The sequence below is a fragment of the Lagenorhynchus albirostris genome, chromosome 18 (genome assembly GCF_949774975.1).
Source record: "Lagenorhynchus albirostris chromosome 18, mLagAlb1.1, whole genome shotgun sequence".
Taxonomy (NCBI): domain Eukaryota; kingdom Metazoa; phylum Chordata; class Mammalia; order Artiodactyla; family Delphinidae; genus Lagenorhynchus; species Lagenorhynchus albirostris.
In genome coordinates, this window is record NC_083112.1 from 67,402,413 (window position 1) to 67,422,784 (window position 20,372).

The following is a 20,372-nucleotide window of genomic DNA, read 5'->3' on the forward strand; positions in this document are numbered from 1 at the left end:
TTTGCACGTATTGTTTTTAAGCTTCTACAGCAATAAAAGGGGACATGAAAGAAATGACCATACAGAGAATTTGGAGACGATCCTGGAATGAGGGCAAACAACTGAGATCAAGATGGGTTTACTGGTCCCAAATTATCATGCACCACTGTTCTCTTAACAGAGACGTGTGTGAAGAAACATGAAAAACAGATGTGCAAGTGCCTTAAACTACAAGTTCAGAAAATACCTAGTCATGAGTTACTTTTCTTTTAGAAAAGGCCATTAAGCCAATCACTATAATTGTATTCGAACCTCTTAGACTTAACTTTCTTTAGCAGAAACAATTTAAAAGCAGAGGAAATGACCATTCTTGCCTGTATTTCAGTGGTGTTTCCCTAGTTTTCACTTTCAAACTTGTATGTGTGCCTCAGCAGAAGGAATAAAGGACTGGTGTTTGAGGAAGAGAAGAAGGTCTAGGACGTCTTTCAGCTGTTGCATCAAGGACCACATATCAAAAGGGCAAGAATAACCAATGCGTGAGAACCTTAACAGAAGGCTGTTAAGGTTAAAGCCACAACCTGACCCAGACAAAGGTTTTGGTTTCAGAGAAAAAGGCAAGTTGGACCTGAGTGATTTGGTCTAGAAAGGAAGTAGGTCTTAATAAGGTTGTGTTGAGGTTTCTAGCTAAAAATGGACCAACAATGTACATTTGTCCCTTTTCCTTTGCACAACTCTATTAAAATGACAGTATAGAATTAACCAGCAAGGACCAAGAAGAGAGGACAGAACAGCAGTGGATGAATTTAATGAATATCTGGAAGGCAGGTGCATGGAGATGTACTTCCTGACTTGGGAGAGAAGTTCTAACCCAAGTTCCCATGGAGAGGGGCAACAACAGGGGAGTCAGATCACCCCACAAAAGCCTGTTGTGATAGACTTAATGTCTGCGTTCCCCCAAAATTCTCATGCAGAACTATTAACCTTCAATGTGATGGTATTAGGAGGCAGGAGGTGATTAGGTCAGGAGGGTAGAGCCTTCATGAATGGGATTAGTGCCCTTATAAAAGGGACCCCACAGAGCTCCTTCACCCCTTCCTCCATGTGAGGACCCGACAGTAAGACAGCAGTCTGTGAAGCAGTTAGAAGAACCTCACCTGACACCGAATCTGCCGGTGCCTTGACCTTGGACTTCCCAGCCTCCAAAACTGTGAGAAATAAACTTCTGTTGTTTATAAGCCACCCAGTCTATGGTATCTGTTATGGAGCCTGAACAGACTGGCATCTGTAGAGGACCAGGACCAGGGTTTCGGTGACCAGGAGACGTGTGGGGTGGCAGGTGGCCCAAAGTCTATGTGAGGTGGCAGAACCCGGGATTCCCTTCCCTAGTTCCAGCCCAACAAGAGAGTAGAGACCGTTCCTTGGAGAAACCGGTCTGGAAAGAGTCTAAGTGGGTTCACCAGTCTCAGCAGAAAGCAGGGGCAAGGAACAGAGCAGGATGCAGGGAGGGCAGGTGAAAGGCTGCAAGCCGGACGTGGGACCTTCGCCCTTGCTCATCCCCTGCCTCCAGAATTCAGAATTATTCCCCCCTCCCTTGTCCCCTCCCTACCACCTGGGCAGGAGACTGGAAGAGTCTTCTCTGGAGAAAATGAAGGGCCCCAAGGAAACAGATTCCAGACACTGGGGACTCCAAGGCAGGGCTCAGGCCCCCAAAAATGAACGAAGGATCCTCCAAAAGGATGAACTGAGAAAAAGGTAGAACTTATTGCTGCTGGAAACTGAGCAGGAGAAGCTTTTTTTTTTTTTTTTTTTTGCAGTATGCAGGCCTCTCACTGTCGTGACCTCTCCCGTTGCGGAGCACAGGCTCCGGACGCGCAGGCTCAGCGGCCATGGCTCACGGGCGCAGCCGCTCCGCGGCACATGGAATCTACCCGGACCGGGGCATGAACCCGTGTTCCCTGCATCGGCAGGCGGACTCTCAACCACTGCGCTACCAGGGAAGCCCAGGAGAAGCATTTTTAATGCAAAGAACAGAAGTTCTATCTTGCCCTGAGTTTCCAGAAACAAAGGGATCCCATCTCTTGGGAGATGTCCTGAAGACAGTGGAACACATAAACATATAGGAAAAACGTGTACGTTCAGAAAGGGTTTTCATGAGAGCGATACAGCAGAGGACAGCCTCTCTAAGTAGAAAGTAGATCTCATTCCTACAAATGTGCTGGCTAATTAGTTCATTCCTTGGTCTCTCTGTCTGCCCATCCATCTGTCCATATATCAGACAGTCAGAGTGTCAAGTAACATGCCAGGCACTGTGCTAAGTGCAAGGAAAAACTACAAAGACAAACAGAACCTAGGACCCTACTCCTACAGAGTTTCTAAATAGCGGGACTAAAAACAGTACATCCTTTCAGATGTTAATTATTTTGTAAAATAATATCTTTAAAATTATGAAATAAAGGTTTGCTTAATGAAAGACACCTGGGACGCACAGAAAGGTATTAAGAAAAAAAATACACCTGCCACTCAAGGCCAACCATTCCTGACTTTTTCCTGGGTCTTCTTTTTTCTACCACATTTATAAATATATAATATATGATCAATCATACATAAAAAAACAATATTATATTGCTATAATGTGTTTCCAAGCATAGTCATACCTTGCCAGAATCTTGTATCATTTTGACGTTTTCAGAACCAAATTTATCTGAGTAAAGTTTAAGGAGTCTCTGAGAAATTTCTGACAGAGGCGTGAGTTTGGGTTCCTTGTAGATATACTCCTTTCCATCTTCATCTTCAAAGAATCCCTGTGACATAAAGCACAATTAGAGCTATCCCCAAATATAAGCCCAAGGCTTACCACCCAGGAAGGATTCTTTTGTTACAGGAGTTAACAACAACAAAAAAGGGAATGATTCTAAAAACAAAATCAGGCTTTCCGAATAGGAAGGAAAATGATAATAATGTGAGGTCTGGGTGCAAGGTAAAGGCGAAACACAAAATTGCAAACTCATCCAAGAATGCTGTCGTTAAGTGTTGAGGGAAATGAAAGATTGGGGATTCAAGACTGTGTTCCCTCGGTGAAGTCTAATCATGGGATTCAAGCCTGTTTCACATTCCCAAGGAGCAGAACTCACTAAGACTCACTAAGACATGACTCAGCAGCCTGCTATCTGCAGGCCTCAGAAACGCTTCTCCTGATCTCTGCCGTTTACTTGGGATTTTACGGCATAAAAGGAAGCATTCTGGTCTGGCAAAAGTTATGTGAAGTTGGTGTAAATTATGTTTTGTCTTCCTGATGAGACAAATATTAAAGGGCTGTAGCATAAGATCAGGAAATATTTTCATTATCACCAGTCATCATCTGTTTTAGCACCAATCATGTCTCGATACAAGAAGGCTAAGTATTGCATGGGAAGTGAAAAAGGTTGAAAACTAAAAAGCCCAGATTGGGTTAATATTTGAAATAAATTAAAAAAAAATTTTCTCATCTAAAATGAAAGAGAGAAAATGGTGCAAAAAACACAGTATATAAAAGAAAAAATGCAGGCTAACATGAAACAAAAAACACCCACATCAAACTAGGAGTTTAGATGCAGTGATTTCACTACATTACTTGCTTTTTATGTATTTACTGTAATTACCTCCACATCTGTTTCACTGTCTGTAAACTGGTATTGCTATAAAGTTATAAAAGACAATAAATAACAGGATAAATTGAAGGTTATAGAATGCTCATAGAAAACCACACACCCTGAATAAATGGATTGTAATTTATACTATTTAATCATGTTAGAGACTTGGAGGTTAAACTTTCAGTTAAATTTAAATGACCCCTTTTCTAAAGGGTTTCTGAAATATTACAATGGTAAATCTACTTGCAGAGATATTGTATTATAAAAGATAGAGAAGCACAGGGACAAAGGAAACCACAAAGTCTTAATTTGGTTTAAAACATGCAGTATAGACGTGTAAGGGAACAGGTGATTTATTTCTGTAAATGGAATAAAATGTTAATTTTGTTTTGGAGTTTGTAATGACTGGACAGATATACATACAGACTTGAAAAGGAAACTTGCAAACCACACTGAGGTACCAAAGATGCCGCTAAGAATATCTTATGGAAAGAGAACTTACCGCTGCCTTAAGAAAGTAATAAAAAGACAGGAAGAAAGAAAAAAAGGCAGAAAGTTTACTACTGAGGAAGATAAGAACCATACTAAACATGACAAATTCATCAAATTAGCATTTCTAGAAAACAGAAAATTTACAAAATACCACTTTGTATATAGAGTTTAAACAAGAAAAAAAGGACTTGGGACGGCCTAGAGAACAGAGAGGAGGCTCACCTGTCCGAAGAAGGCTACTCGGAAGTACGTCCCCAGAAGCCTTCGGCCTGAGTGCATGACCTCGGTCACCTTGCTGTAGGCTCGGTGCAGTGTGTCATACAGATGGGCCAGCCTCTGGAAAGCAGAACAAACCCCATTTCTTCCCACCTGCAACTAGCAGAATTATTTTAAAATAACAATGAAATGATACTATATAGGTAAAAATTCGTTGGACTTGAGTTTCCAAAAAAAATCAAGAATGAATTTTGACAGCACAACTGGTAGTGATCATTATCCAACTGTTTTGTTTTCTACCCAAAGGGCCATGCTGCATATTGAAGACCCACTGGATTTCCAGTGCAGTAAGCCCATTCAGTCCTCTGATGACGTTTGCAGTCTTCGCTTTTCCTACCCCATTCCTTAGCTAAGAGGTGGAGTGCCAGAATTCCCACCCCTTGTCGTTTGAGATTTGAGGTCTGGGTAGAGGTGTGACACCTGATGGCTCTGAGGGTGGCGACTGCCAGTGTCACGTGGCGGGTCAGAGGTCATTGCTCAAATGGCCTGCTTGCGCTTTCTGCATATAAGAATGTCTGGGGATGTGTGTCACTCCACTGTCCTCTCAAATGGGAGAAAACAAACCACTCAGATACCTCAAAATCCCTCCGCTTCTCGTAGATGGGGATGATGAGCTTATAAATGTCGGCGATCAGCTCATAGCGCTCGGCCTTCCAGAGCCCGTCTGCACACTGTTCCAGGAGCTCCATGAGCACATCCTGATCAAAGAAGAAGGCCCCCGGCCAGGAAAGAGTGTTACAGGGAAATTGGCATTGTGTTCCTTGCAGAATACATAAACGGTTAAGATGGCCAGGAAGAAAATTTCAAAATATGTAATATTTTTAAACACTAACTTCCATGTTTCTTTTTTTTAATGAGCTATTTTCCAAACATGTTTACAAACAGAAACGAAGGGTCACATTGTGTAACTGTGTAATAGTTAAATGCATGGAAAAAAATTGAAATTGATGGTTTCACACAGGCTCTCAATTTTTGTTCTTAGTTTTCTTTTTCTAAATATAATGTAGATTTTCTTCCTTTCTGAGGAACAATGACAATGCTGAGACATGGAAAGTCACTAAGCATGACTTCAAACCAATTTAAACATCTTAGAGCAATTCAGTAATGGAGTGTGGTAGGCACTACGCCTGCCTCACCAACATTCTTTCCCTTTTCCTTTCAAAATTTCTATCTACTTAAGTTTGCGCAGTCACCCTGCCTCCATTAAAGCCCTTGAACTTTGGAAGAAGCTAACACTATGACTCAAGGGCTGGGACAGGTGCCTCAGGTTTAAACTAACCAGCATAAATCTATTTTCCGGCCAATCACTGCTTCATCATGTGACCTAAACTGGCCAATCAGGGTGAATTTTAGGACCCTTGCTGGGAATGCTGGGACAGATGCTCTCAGCAGACTGGACATCCCATGGCCAGCCAGGGGCCTGTCTGCCCTATTAACAGAGTGGAGAGCTCCTCCTCCCTTCCAAAGTAACTGTATCTTTTACCACTTTGTTAAACAATCAGATTGATTTGTCAATCCTCTGTGGAATTTACTAATGGAAGTCAATTTATTCGAACTTTATTTAAGCCCATTGGAGTAGGGTTTCATTAATGAGGTTGAGTAAACTTCATGTGCTTATTTGTCATCTATAAAGCTTGGGTGAAGTACCTATTCAAATCTTTTCCTCACTCTTCTTCTATTGGGTTATTTTCTTATTATTGGGTTTTGAGAGTTCTTTATATTTTTTGCATAAAAGTGATTTATAATTTTCTCCCAATCTGTAGCCTGTCTCTGGATTTTCTTAACAGTGTCTTGTGAAGGGCAGATGTTTTAAATTTTGGTGAAGCTCCATTTATCAAGTTTTTATTTTCTGGATTGTGCTTTATACATTACATCTAAGAGATCTTTATCAAGTTCACAAAGATTATCTCCTATGTTTTCTTCCAGAAGTTCTATAGTTTTATATTTCATATTTAAGTCTAGGATCCTTTGATCCTAGAATACAGTGTAAAGTACAGGTCAACTTATTTTTCCCATATGCATGTCCAGTTGTTCCAACACCACTTGATGAAAGACGGCCCTTTCACCATTGAAGTGCCTTTGAATTTTTGTCAAAAATCAACTGACCATACCTGTGTGGGTCTATTTCTGGCTTCTCTACTTTGTTCCATTGATAGATGTGTCTGTCTTTGTGCCAATATCACACTGTCTTGATCACTACTGTAGTTTTATAGAAGTGTTTCTCCACAGTGACATGAACAATATTTTGGGCCAGATAACTCTTTTTTCTGGGGGGCTGTCCTATGCATTATAGGATGTTTAGCAGCATTCTTAGCCTTTACCCACTAGATGCCAGTAGCAGTAGCACCACCCTTCCCCCTTTTCCCAAATTGTGACATTAAAAAACCTTTCCAGACACAGCCAAATGTTCCTTGGGAGAGAGGGGGCAAAATCATCCCTAGCTGAGAACCACTGCTTTATCTTGAAATCAGATAGCACGGCTCTTCCAACTTTTTCAAAATTGTTTTGGCTAGTCTAGTTCCTTTGCTTTTCCATATAAATTTTAGAATCTGTTTATCAATTTCTACCAGAACTCCAGACGGGAGTTCGATTAGGATTGCTTTGAATCTATAAATCAATTTAGGGAGAAGTAACATCTTAAAAATACTGAGTCTTTCACACCACTTATTTAGGACTTCTCTGATTTCTTTCATCAGTGTTTGATAGTTTTTAGCATACAAATCTCTACAGATTTACACCTAATTTTTCAACGTTTTTGATGCTTTTATAAACAGTACTGTTTTTTAATTTTGATGTTTTTTTTTTTTGGAGTAAAGGCCTTTATTTGAGTAAGATTTAAAGTCATCCAGCATACCTGTTTGTAGGAATTACACAAAATAATTGTTAACAATATGGTGAAACTATGGTATAAAATCTCTAAACGTGAAGGTTGATTGATTTCTGTACACTGATCTTATGTCCTATGATCTTGCTAAACTCAGTTTTAGTAACTTCTCTTGTAAATTCTTTCAGGTTACTTCTGTCACAAAAGACAACTGCATCTTATGTCAATATACGCAGTTTTATTTCTTTTTCTTACCTTACTGCACTGGCTAGAACCTGCAGCACAATGTCGAATAGGAGTGGTAAAGCAGGTATTCTTGTCTTGTTCCCAATATTACGGGGAAAGCATTTTAGTCTTTCACCATAAAGTATGATGTTAGCTGTAGGTTTTTTGTAGATAATCTTTTTTCTTGAAGAAGTTCCTTTCTACTCCTAGGATTTTTTTTTGAACTCATGAATGGATATTGAATTTTTTCAAATATTTTTCTGCATCTATTAAGATGGCATAAGACTTCCCTTATTTATTCTGTTAATATGGTGAATTATATTAATTGGTTTTTACAGGGTTGGACTAACGGTGCATTGTCAGGGTAAACACCACTTAATCACAATATATTCCTCTTATTTATATACTGCTAGATTAAATTTGCTAATATAGTTTTTAAGGCTTTTATAGTTGCTTTTTAATATGTTTGTATCCTCCATAGTTCTGTAAATGAAGGGCACGACCTGTGTTTTTCATTACCAGCCTAATGTTTCATTATAGTCCTAATGTCTACGGTTTATAGGTCCAAAGAAAATAAACATTTTAAAAGCAGTTGTGAATCACTTTACCAGAAAATACTACCTAACTGACTTAAACAAACCATCTTTAAAGCAAGACATTTAATGCCTATGTCATATTTACAACATACAAATCATAAAACTGTCATCTGTGTGACTAAACTCTGTACCAATGCTTATAAAGAGGTATATCAGTTATCTCATGCTTTTATTGTAGGTCTCATTAAGTGCAAACACTGAAGCCAGAATATGTAGTAATTATCCTAACGGCTATAGACAAAGAAAAAAGTCAGTAAAGGTCCTAACACCATATCTTTTCTCTGTGCATTTGTATTATGAAGTTGCAAAACCTCTCTCCGTTCTCTCTTAGTTTTGTCTCAAATCTTTTCCAATGGAGAATCTATCCAGGTTAAATATGACAAAATTTTATGATTTTTCTCATGCTTCTCTGATTGTAAAAAGCTACATAAAAGAAAAGCATAAAAATAAAACTTGTATAGTGTCAGTGTCAACGTACTTACTTTAGCATATTTGTAAAACTGGGAAGGTAATAAAGGTCTAATCTAATTTGGTAGTTGTGATGATCAAATAAAATTTTATCCATTAAAATGCTCTGAAAACTAAATGCTATATGTAATTAATAGGCCAGTTAAACAAATTTCTCTTTTTCAATCATCACTTTCTACTTTGTATTAATTTTTGAAAAATGATATCTTACTTCTACTGGGTAATGTAATATCCCACAGTGCCACATACATATTTGGTAGGCAAGAATTTCTTGGATGAATGAATCGATCTGCATTTTTGTTAGTAATATAACAATATTACTATTAGCTGTCCTTCGCTGTAGGGAAACGAGTCCTTTATCAAAGCCTTGCAATTCTTACATATCTTAGATCACAGACACTGCACTGGGTATTTATTGAGCATCTTCATTCTCAGTGATGCTGTGGGACTACAGCAAAGGTGAATGAATTCTGAGAAGACCCAATTTCCCATCAGGGATGAGAATGCTGTACAACCAAGGAATTCTTCTGATAACAAAATAGTCAAGGCATGGAAATTTACCCATCTTAAAGCTATTCTTAGGTTTAACTTCCAGACTACTCATTTGGCCCCTTCTTTTCTCACTACTGGGTTTTGTTCAAACTATAGTATGGTTCACACTGTAGAAGTAAATACACAATGATGACACCCTATTTATTGTGGATGGGATCAGAGAGACCTAAAGGTTCTTAACTCCATGCTTAGCAGTTACAGCACAATAAGACTCTAGAGTAACTTCAATATAATCTCATATAAAATTGAACATTCTTCTCAAAGAGTTATAAATGTTATAACCAGGTACAGTCACTACACCACATCATTAACTTGATTCTTTCATTCATTCATTCATTCACACATTTTACCAAGAAGCTACTACATACAAGGCACTGTATTCGACACTGGGTTTATAAAACAAACCTATATAAGTAAAATTTAAGTTTCTGTAATTTATAAAAATGGCTCTGTAGATTTTTACTAAACGTGGGCTGGGGGTGGGTTTGGGATAGTTTATCAGGTTATGTGGTATACACGAAACTGGCTTTGAGGAGGAGGCCCTCAAAGACACAGAGAGGTTGTCCTTTGAAGCAGCTAGAACTGATGGACTAGAGACTCACGACCACCGACTGGAAGAGATTTGACGTGCATGCTAAGATACTGAGGACAGAGAAAACCACAGTGATTTCAAATACGTGCCAAACTGCAAGTCAGAAGGTAGACACTCTGAACTGAGAGCAGTAGGCATTTACTGACTTAACAATAGTCTGTGTGTCTCTGAGTGAGTCCAGGGGAGGCCAAGAATCACGTGAAGAGAGCACTTCCTGCTCATAAAGCTCAGATCTCTATGCAGATCCATAAAGAGATTACAAAAGATGGTGGTGAGTGTGCTGATAAACGCGCAGGGAATCAGGGACGCAGAGAGGAGCAGCACCTATCCAGGGATGGGGGGTGGGGGACCATGGAAGGTTGCAGAAAGTGATGACTGGCTGAGTCTTACACATCATCAGGAGTTAGTGAGGTGAAGGTGAAAGGTGGGAATAGCAAGGAAGAGGGGGGAGACATTCCAGGGAGAGGGAACAGCCTGGGCAGAGACATGGGAGAGATGGCAGCATGGTGTGTGAGAAATTTATAAGTAGTTTGAGGGCCAGAGTATAAAATCTGAGTCAAACAGGGCAGAGAGATGAGGTCGGGGAGGTGGAAAGATTAAATACACAGAGTAAATAGCCACATTCAAAAGTTTTCTAAAAATAAATTAATAATTGAAATAGATAATTTTATGAGAAATGAAAATGCACACAGACATAACATCCACTATCACAACAAGGAAGTGTTATATAAGGAAGATGTTACTTGATTTTAAAATGATGTTCTGTCTATACCTCATAAGGCGTCTGCGTATAGCAGCCTTTCAGGTATATTTTGAATGGTTCTAGATTTAGTCACTTAAATATATATCAAATAGAGTTTATGAGTAATCTCCTGGGCCAAATGCTCCTAATTGTGAGACTAAGATTTGAATACTACTTTTACTCATTTGTCAAACCAGAAACACAAGGAAAGTTTAATAACGATGAAACCTGAATTCTTGTGGCATATCAATACTATGGACAATTCAGTTCACTACGGAAAAATCTGCCATATTTGGTACAAAAAAGTAGACTTCAACCAGGGACACTTCCCAGAATGGTTGGAAAACAGTAATGTTTCATAGAGTGAATAGAGCTTAGTAAATAACTATGAAATAAGTATCACAATTTGATGGTAATTAAGAATTAGGAAATAATACATCATCAACCTATATATGCTACTGGACATTATTTTATCTTTTCTTTTGATTCAGGAGGCATTCAGGATCTATAGTGTATCAGTCTGAATATCACTTTTTATTGTAGAAAATGGTAATGTATACTATAAAAAGCAGAGTAGTTAGAGATTTTACCCAGTAACAAACTAAAAATGGCTTTTATTTTTTAAAAAAGGTTAAGTCCTTCTCTCATGAAGGTAGAGTATGGATTACTAAGCATCAAAGCTTAATTTGGTAAGGTAAATTATTCAAGCTAATGTCAACTCTATACCTCAATGTTTACAGCTGGTGCATCAAGTAACAATTCTTTGAATAGAAATAACCAGCAATCACAGACAGCTAAGTTTGAGAGACCATATGTCAACACAAAATTATAAAGAGTCATAAAAACTAAGACATCAGGGCTTCCCTGGTGGCGCAGTGGTTGAGAATCTGCCTGCCAATGCAGGGGACACGGGTTCGAGCCCTGGTCTGGGAGGATCCCACATGCCGCGGAGCAACTAGGCCCGTGAGCCACAACTACTGAGCCTGCGCGTCCGGAGCCTGTGCTCCGCAACAAGAGAGGCTGCGATAGTGAGAGGCCTGCACACCGCGATGAAGGGTGGCCCCCGCTTGCTGCAACTAGAGAAAGCCCTCACACAGAAACGAAGACCCAACACAGCCAAAAAATAAATAAATATATTTATAAAAAAACAAAAACACTAAGACATCATAGTAACTAAACATCGGGGCATATATGAATAATATTCTCAACAGAAATTCCACGTATGAATTTACTTTGAATTCTCAGCAATCACTTGAAAACCAGAACTTACACTGACAGCGGTCAGAGTGGTGACCTTGAAAGGCGATCATACAGAAAGTCTGATAGTTTTCCCCCTTGCTTAAAATCTAAATGCCAAGTTATTTTTTTTCTAAATTGTCAATACACGCAAAGAACTATAAGTAATCACTGGTCGGGGAAAAAAAAAAACCTCAATGAGCTTTATGCACCTGGAAAGTACACATTTTATGATATTAGACTAGACTTAAAAAGATCTCGGTACACTAAGCTCGTAAGCCATTCAGGAAGCTGTTTAAGATGTAATTAGCCAGTCATTTTTAGGTGTGCCACAGCCATGCAGTTGACGGCACCGAGCACCTGTCTGTGGAAATAGCTCACTAATGCTGTGCATGGGCGCATGTGTGTGCTTGAAAATGCATTATGAGCCTGTGTATTTGCAGGGTATTTAAAGTTTTTTCACTTAAAGTTTTTTCACTTAAATTAAATATTTGCCCCATCTTAGGACTGACTGATTTAATTTAACCTTTCTTATGAAGCTAGCTATCTCTTTTATCTATCATTTGGGAATAACCGTAAGCATGTGACCTGGCTCGGGCAATGGCGTACATCATGGCATCATTCACATTTCCACTATATTATCGTTTCTCAAGATACAGTCGAAGATCCTTTGTATCGGAATAATCACCTGGCATGCTTGTTAAAATACAGACTCCCAGGCGCTACAGTCACCCAACTAAATCTGGGGATGGGTGGGGGTGGGTTAGAATGGGAATCTATACTTGCATTAGGAATCTACGTAATTTAAGCACACTAGAGCTTGAGGACTAGCACGCTAGGTCAAACTTTCTAAGACAGGCACTCCCTCAGGTGTCCCTGAGCTGGCACATGGCACACAGCTAGTCTATGGAGTGAATCAGCACATGTAAATGTCGGAATTTCTAAGCCACAAAGAACTGAGACAACTTTCAATTCAGATTCTAAGGGACCGTGGTTTAGGTGTTTCTCCTCAATGGCAAGAAAGCATCAGAAGCAGTGTTGTGTGTTGGGGCAGATCACATCATGATCACATCACATCATGCTCACCCTTGTCTCTCCAGCATAAGGAAGCTTAGGAAATATTTGCAACATGAAGCAGGGCAATATGTCCTGGTATGAGACAAGGTCGAGCAGTCAGACAAGTTCCATGGGCCACGTTCCCTACTGCTATTGTTTTCAAGAAGCATTATAAAAGTGAAGATATGCTATATAACTTTGGTGGTTCTAAGAGCACTCTCAGTCAAGGAAAAGTAGATGCTTAGACCACTCTACAGGGTTACAGAAAATTGCCAGGCTTGGATGAGATGTAAACAGCGGAACCACAGAATGTGTTTTGTTGCTAACTCTCTCTTGGGATGTTCTGTAGGTACAAACATTTTATGTTTGTTATTTCTGAGTAGACGCAGTTTGGCTAAGACAAGTCAGTGACCTGCCAGGTGAACCTCACCGTTGCTGGTCTGTGAAACAACACTTGAGGGTGCCAAATACAGTCGATCCTAATTATTTGCTGTGGTTATGTTCTATGGTCACCACCGACACTAAATTTGTGAACACGGAACACGCCCTTCTTGGGGAAATACAGGATTAGGCTCCAGAGAGCCTCTGGTTACAAAATTTTTGGCAATTGATTAGTACATAACCTTGTTTTATGTGTGTTTCTGTTTAAAGACACCTCATTTAGTACATATTGTTGATTCATTAATATTGAACCCATGACCCAAAGCACTGTAACTCCTGCCTGAACAGAGCTTATCTGACAAGTATTTTCTCTGTAAGGCACATCACCTTCCTGAGCTCAGGAACACTGGACAGCACTTCAGCACCATGCTAGGGGGCCAGAGAAGGACCCCTGTTTACAGCACGAGCTGAAACAAGGAGGCAGAGTGTTGCCTGTTCAGCCTCAGATGGGAACGTGTGGCCTCAAATTTTTTGCTGCTTTGTGCCATGTCCCCAAATGACTGTAAAAGCGCCTCATGCTGATTCCGGGGTAACAAAGAAATTTTAGCAACTGGGCAAATAATGAGGACGGACTGTATTTTCCAGTTCCCCACTACAGTCCCTTTTGGCCCCGTTCCTCCCTCGCTCTGTGCCATGCAGGCCGACGCACCAGGACTGCTGGCCTGCCTGCTGGGCTCAGCCAGTGGAAGGCCAGCAGGAGACTGGTGGACAGAAGGAGAGTGTGGGGAGGGGGTGCCTCCCTCCCTGCCCCCATGCCAGGACTGAGCCGGGGCAGGTGGCCCCTCTGTGTAGTTTCTCTCTCCCCGCTCCCTTAGCCCACAGGTTGACAGTGGCAACCCAGCTGTTGCTAACCTCCAGGGTTCTGCAATATTCCTTGTTGGTTTCCCTAAACCCTGACCAAACTTTTCAAAATAGTCCCTTTGTTAGACTTGCTTCAATTTCTGAGAGTGCTACCTATTTCCTTCTAGGACCCTGCCTGTATGGGATAATGAGGGAGGGATCTCAAAACAACATGGGTTGCATGGAATTTTGACACCATAGGAAACTCAGAATTCTTCAATCTGCACAGGCTCCAATTTGTGAAACAAAATGTAAACAGGAATGGGATGTTTCTCTTTAATCAAAAGCAGCTGCGGGGGAGTTCGCTCTTTAGATCAGAGTCAAGGAAGATGGACCGCTACCAATAAAAACTCATCTGAGGTCTCCTCCTAGGAGAATTGTGCATTTTTAGGTAGCGCCTCTAAAATCATGTTAGGAGAGCATCTTAGACATTTAAATATATCTAATAATGCACATTAAAAGGGCAATGATTTTTATTAAACTATTGTTCTACACCTATGCCCATCAGCTTTCCCCAAAACTCCTCCTCTGGCAGAGATATTCGACTTTCCCTTTTTCTTGAAACTACGTGGCAGTTTCTGCTTTCGTGACTTTTGGAACACGTTCTTTTTTTCACTGCTGGCTAGTTTCACTCTTAATGTGCAGGGCTTGCTTGGGGCTTTACAACCCCCTGTGACACATCCTAATCAGGATAGATCGTCGTGCACTATGGACCTTGTTAAAGATTTACCAACTTTACGCTTCAAGGACAGAGTGGAAAGTCCATATTCTGAAAATAACTGATAAAGTTATCCCTGCCACACGTTCAGTTATTACTCAGAGCGGGTGCCATCCACAAATTTCCCCAATCAAGCCTGCCCTTGACTTCACAGGGCTCATTCCCTAGGCTGCAGAGACTATTCCAGCCTATTACTTAATCCGATGAGCAAACCTGAACTTCACGTTATCATTCCAGATGACAGGTTACCCACAACTGTTTACTTTCGAATCTTTAGTTGTTCTTGGCATTGCTGTTTTCCTTATTGAATCTAAACAAACTGCTGCGCTCCGGAGGACTGACTGGTCAGCGGGGGACAAGGGTGGTTTCTCCAAGGAAACAATGCGTTCAAGCCTCTTTTCAGGGAAGAACCCAGTGCAAGCCCTCCTTGAAGCGAGGAGTTCAAAGCCAAGAGCGTGCGGGCCTCGTTGCCTAAGGGACAGGCACACACGTCAGAGTAAAAAATAAAAAATTACCATTGGGCCAGGCATTTCAAGGTGGAGAAACAGCTGAACTGTTAAGACCATGTAATAACCAACTGTTTTTTTTTTTCCCCTTCAGAATACTTAGAGAACTTCATGTATTTTGGTTAAAATTATTTTAATTTTTAAATGTGAAGTCACTCTATATATTATCCTTCTTTCTCACAGTTAATTTTTAATTTAGAGGGTCATTTGAGACTAGACAATTTTTGGCAGTGGTTCTTAAACTTTTGAGGCTTAAGGTCCCTTTATATAGCATAAACATTATTGAGAATTCTTTAAAACTAGCTGAGAACTTTTGTATACATGGGTGTTCTCTCTCAATATTTACAATATTAGGAATTAAAACTGAAAAAAAGTAAAAAGATTTATTACTTTAAGATAATAAACCTATGACATGTTAATGAAAATAACACTTTTAATGAAAAAACAATATTTTCAAAGAAAAAATTAAGGAGAAGAGTGGCATTGTTTTACATTTTTTGCAACTCTGATGTCTGACTTCGTAGGAGAAGCCTGGATTCCTGTCTCTGCTTCTGCATACAATCTCTTCAATATGTTGTTCTGGGTGATGTAGACAAAGAAAATCCAGCCTCACAGAGATATTCAATTGGAAAAGTAAGGACCTCATAGACTTCCCGAAAGGGTCTTGGGGACCCCAGGACCACACTTTGAGAATTGCTGATTCATGGTTGGTCAGTGTCACAGAGGATGTTTGCTCATGGGCCCCGCTTACCAACATGAACATGATCAAAAGTCCTGATATTAATTGCAGGACTTCCACATCATAAACACAAGTATAACAGAGGCAGAAGACGTTTACTCCTTTCTCTGTTCTTTCTCTCCACGTGAAGAAACACGCACACAGAAAATTGGCATTTGTTCAAATTCCTAGCTGTATTTCAGAACTCTCTAGTTTCAGATTTTAAGTGGCTGCAGGGTGATCCTGTTTTGGCAAGAAACTTGCAAAAATTGCTACAGTGATCTAAAGTCAAACTTTCTGGTCTCTATGGGGGGTGGGCAAGGGTGGTCTTATCTACTCATGGTACACAGGCCCTAGCTGACAGCACTCAAGTGGGGGCAGAGAACTGGGGGCCTGGACAGGGGCTGCTCTGCCCCTGAGCCCAGTCTGGCCTCTCATGGCCTTGCATGTTTGGGGACATCGGGGAGATATCTTGTGTTGGAGATACTGATCTAAAAGTCAGAAATAAAACCCAGGAACCAGAGAAATTAACTGTTGCGAAGAATGAGAAACTTTATGATTCACAATACTGGGCCTTTTACCCCAAGTGTTCAAGCTCTCAGCCTCACTTCACTATTAACTAGTTCCTCACACTCTCTCCAGAGGAAAGGGGGAGTTCCTGGGAATGGGAATGGCAGAAGCTTTCACTGTTCAGTTTCAGTGTTCTGGAGAATTATCTTAGAGTGAAGTGTGTACACAGCAGCTGCAGACAGAAAATCCCAGTTTGGTGCAGGGGCGGGTGAACGGCAGCACCCGAGACACTGGGGTTACCGGAGCCCTCGCGGGCTGCGGTGCTCACCTCGTTGAAGTGGACGTCCTGCATGCCAACGTCTTCCATCATGGAGGCCTCCTCATCTATGTTCGGGGTAATCACCCTGAAAGCTGTGCATCCTTGTCTAAACATGCCTAGAATTAGAGAGCAGGGGAGACAGTTGGAGCTATCAACCTGAAAGTGGATGAACCGCGAGGGTTCTTCCTGCCCTGTTTCTGGGTTGAACGAGGACCGATCTTGAAATCTCTTGCGTCTCAGGCCAGCATTCTCGTGGGGAGCCTGGGCGCCACTGTGTGCTTTCCTTCATTCGCTTCCTCAATATTTAACCCTCACTGCCCTCAATTTTTTAAATTTTTCTCATCCCTTTTTATTTTTCATCCACCTTTATTAAAATGTATGTAATCCTTAAATAAACTGAAATAGGTATTGAATCAAATTAATAGCAAGGTAATAACAACAATAGTTTGATTTGGTAAAATGACCCATGCTCAGATATCAAGAAAAATAAAGAAGCCAAAGCCAATCAGAGAAATACAGACTCAAAAACAACTCTGTTTACTTCCAGCTGTCATCTCACCTACTCTGGCTGGGGTAACCCAGAACTCAGATTAGAATTCGCCCTTCTCCTGCAGGAAGCAGTCTACCAAGATGTGACTCGATGGCTGCAGCCGTGAGCTGAGGGGCTGCCTTGGCTGGTTCCACGTCAGCAGCCTGAGGGGTAAGAAGAGGCCTTTCCTCCCATGGAGTCACTGGGGTAAGTTTCATGTCACTTGGACAATGTCAGCTGGGCAAAAACGATCAAGTGAAGAAGGACTTGAAATGTCTTCCTGCTCTACTGAGATTACTGCTTACAGTAAAACAAAAGTCAAAACCTGAACTGAGACCTCCCATGTTTCAGGAAAAAAAGGAACACAGAGTAGTTTGAAATCAAGTCTCGGAAGAGTGGACCCTAAAGTCAGAGATGTTTCTGCTGCACATGGTCTAGGTTTCCAGTCCCTTCATGGGTTGTCTAGCATCTCTGCCAATGTCCAGCTTTCGCCTTGCTTTTGTTTCATGGAGACAAAGATTCCCCTATGCAAAGCACTAACCTGGGAGCTTGAGGATACATGAGTGTACAAAAAGCAAAATTATAAAATCCAACCATCCATGTTTTTGGCTACAGAGTAGATTTAAAAATACAACTCAGCTCTGGTGGAACGACAATGGTGGCCAAAGTGCTTTCTTCTCCTTGCCTGCCATCAAACCAGAGTGGCCAGGAAAAGAAGGGAGGGAAGGAGAGCCAAGTCCATCCCAGCAGAGTAGAAAGAGAAACCCCATATGTCCGAGTGTCACAGGGACGGGGCGGCCGGCCCACCCTCAGCTCACCTCCCCGGCGCCTCCTCTGGCAGGTGCTGTGGCTGGAGGGGAGGAAGGACGGCTCCAGCTGGAGGGCTAGGTCTGCTTCTAAACGTGAGGAGATGTATTACCCGACAGAAGGTCTCAACAGGAAATCGTGCTGGCAGTAAGAGAATACGGAGCCCCTCCCTGGTTTCTTTCTCCTTCCAGCTCTGACGTATGACAAGCCTAGATGCCCTTAAATTCCATTCCAAAGAGCCAGCTGTACCAGAAAGATAGAAATTCCCTGACCTGGCCATCTGTGGTTTCCTCACATTGTGAAGGAATTAGCCAGATCTGGTGCAGCCGTGCTCCAGTACACACATGAACACAACTGGCCTTTCTAAAAGCCCCGTGTTCTCAAATTTGAAGTGGAAACGAGCAACTGGTGTTTAACCAGAGGAGCCGTGACAGAACTCGCGGCCTGCTAACGTGGGAACAAGCACTTAGCACACAGGTGGGTGGCACTCACTCCTGCCAGCTCCTTCCATGGGGCGGCAAGGTTTCCAGCCTGCAAGCTGCCTTCGCACACAGCAAAGCCGACCGGGCTGTGCTCCAGAAAATACTGCCTGATCACCTCCTGCTACAGCTGCCTTTTGATTGGTACACAGTTCCGGTGGGAACTATCTTAAGGGAAAATAAAATCTTTTCAGCTGGAGATTGGCTGGTCAGGGACTCCCAGATGCCAAGCTCATTAACTAGTTTTTGCAATATGGAGTTATTAGTAAGAGGTTGTATGACAAAATGCCACCTACTTTTGTTTTGCATTTCTGCGGTGCCTACCACATCAAGCAAATGTCACACCAGTGAATAGAACAATGAATATACTGTACACATACACATACACACACACACAGAAATCCCCCACGTCCACATCTTTCTTAATGGCTCTCACTTGTCTTTGCTGCTTTGTGCAACTTTATATTTATTTCACAAAACCCAGGAATCGTCTCTTACCTTTCCGTGTGAGATATTCTGCCACCAGGGCTGTGACATGGACATAGCACATTGCTGCCTAAAACAAAAGACACGTTTCAGAATCACCAATTATGAAGAATGGCACAATGCTCACAAACAGAAATCTAATGACTATATGTACTTATATTAGATCTCAAGGCATCAACTAGTGTTTCTAATGGCCGACATCTTACCTTTTGAAAAAAGTAGAACAATTCAAATAAATTGAAATTTTTAAACTTTGAATTGAGACAAACGACGGTAAATCTGCTAAGACCTATTTCTATTTAAAATTACTAAATTTAAATGTAAAAGATTTTTAAAAAGCATTTTTTTCTTACTATAAAATTTCAGCATTATTTCTCTTAAAGGGAAAAGAGGATCATTTGAAGAAAAGGCATGTGCATTCTTAGATTCAGAGATGAAGTTATAACTTTTTCCAAAAATTCTAAATGAAAATATTATTTTATGTTAAATGGATAACATTATAAACACCTTAAAATGAAAGAAAAAATAAAAATAAATTCTTTTCACCAAGTTGCCATGGTTTACAAAACATTAAAGATAGCTGTTGGAAATGAACCTACCATAAGGTTCCAATGTCTGAGCCCTGGTTCTTGTCAGAATGACAAAAAAAAATTACTACTACTAACAGTATGTAATTCATTTTCATTATGGCTAATGTATATCTTAGATTAAACTTATGGTCAAACAGAATGGACTCAATCAATAGGTAAAAACAGTTACATAAAATTTTCAGATACAGAACACAGTTTTACTAATTTAAGCAGTTAGAGGGGTTTAAAAGTAAAAGCAGACTTCTTTGGTGGTACTGTTAATCACACCTAAATGCCTTGGGCATGAACCCTGAGCAGAGTTTTCATGGGAACATGAATACTTCCCGCCTTACAGCCTACAGTTTTCCTTAATTTCCCCCATTTTACAGATGATGTCATAGAGACACAGAGGGGTTAAGAACTGGCTCAATGTCACCGAGTTAGTCAATGTTGGATCCGGGATCCAGTCTGCCTTGGAGCCCACACTCCCCCTCTGCCCCCACCATGCTGTCGCTTATTGAACTGTGCAGCTCTGTCCATGAGGGAGCTCTGACATCTGCCACGACTACAGACAGAAACTGACTACCTCAAACAGGAAAAAGCAATGCCCTGTCATTCATGACTTCGATACAGGGAAATCTAATTTTATCATAAAATAGCTGAATTTTAGATCTAGAGAGGAGTTTTGATGCAGAAACTGAGTGCACCTAACTAGCAGGCACCTGTGTGAGCATGGATGTTTTCTAAGAGCCTTCAAACAATGCTCTTTTGTGATGGAGACAT

General features: G+C 40.9%; 1 protein-coding gene across 24 annotated transcripts in view; it reads right to left on the reverse strand.

Annotated features, from left to right (window-relative positions):
* DOCK9 (dedicator of cytokinesis 9) overlaps positions 1-20,372 on the reverse strand; it is a 282,879-nt gene that overhangs the window by 13,892 nt on the left and 248,615 nt on the right. For 11 of the 24 annotated variants that reach the window (XR_009536799.1, XR_009536798.1, XM_060129280.1 and 8 more), the window contains 7 exons: positions 19,033-19,090; positions 18,067-18,144; positions 16,729-16,835; positions 4,952-5,074; positions 4,323-4,436; positions 3,618-3,653; positions 2,634-2,780 (listed from right to left, as the gene is read on the reverse strand). Coding sequence is in view for 22 of the 24 variants with exons in the window: in XM_060129280.1 (XP_059985263.1) it covers positions 2,634-2,780; positions 3,618-3,653; positions 4,323-4,436; positions 4,952-5,074; positions 16,729-16,835; positions 18,067-18,144; positions 19,033-19,090 (663 nt within the window). In the remaining 2 variants the exon portion in view is untranslated. Of the gene's footprint in view, positions 1-2,633; positions 2,781-3,617; positions 3,654-4,322; positions 4,437-4,951; positions 5,075-15,587; positions 15,752-16,728; positions 16,836-18,066; positions 18,145-19,032; positions 19,091-20,372 lie in introns of those variants that run through there. The other 13 variants (XM_060129286.1, XM_060129285.1, XM_060129277.1 and 10 more) reach the window with 5 other exon arrangements.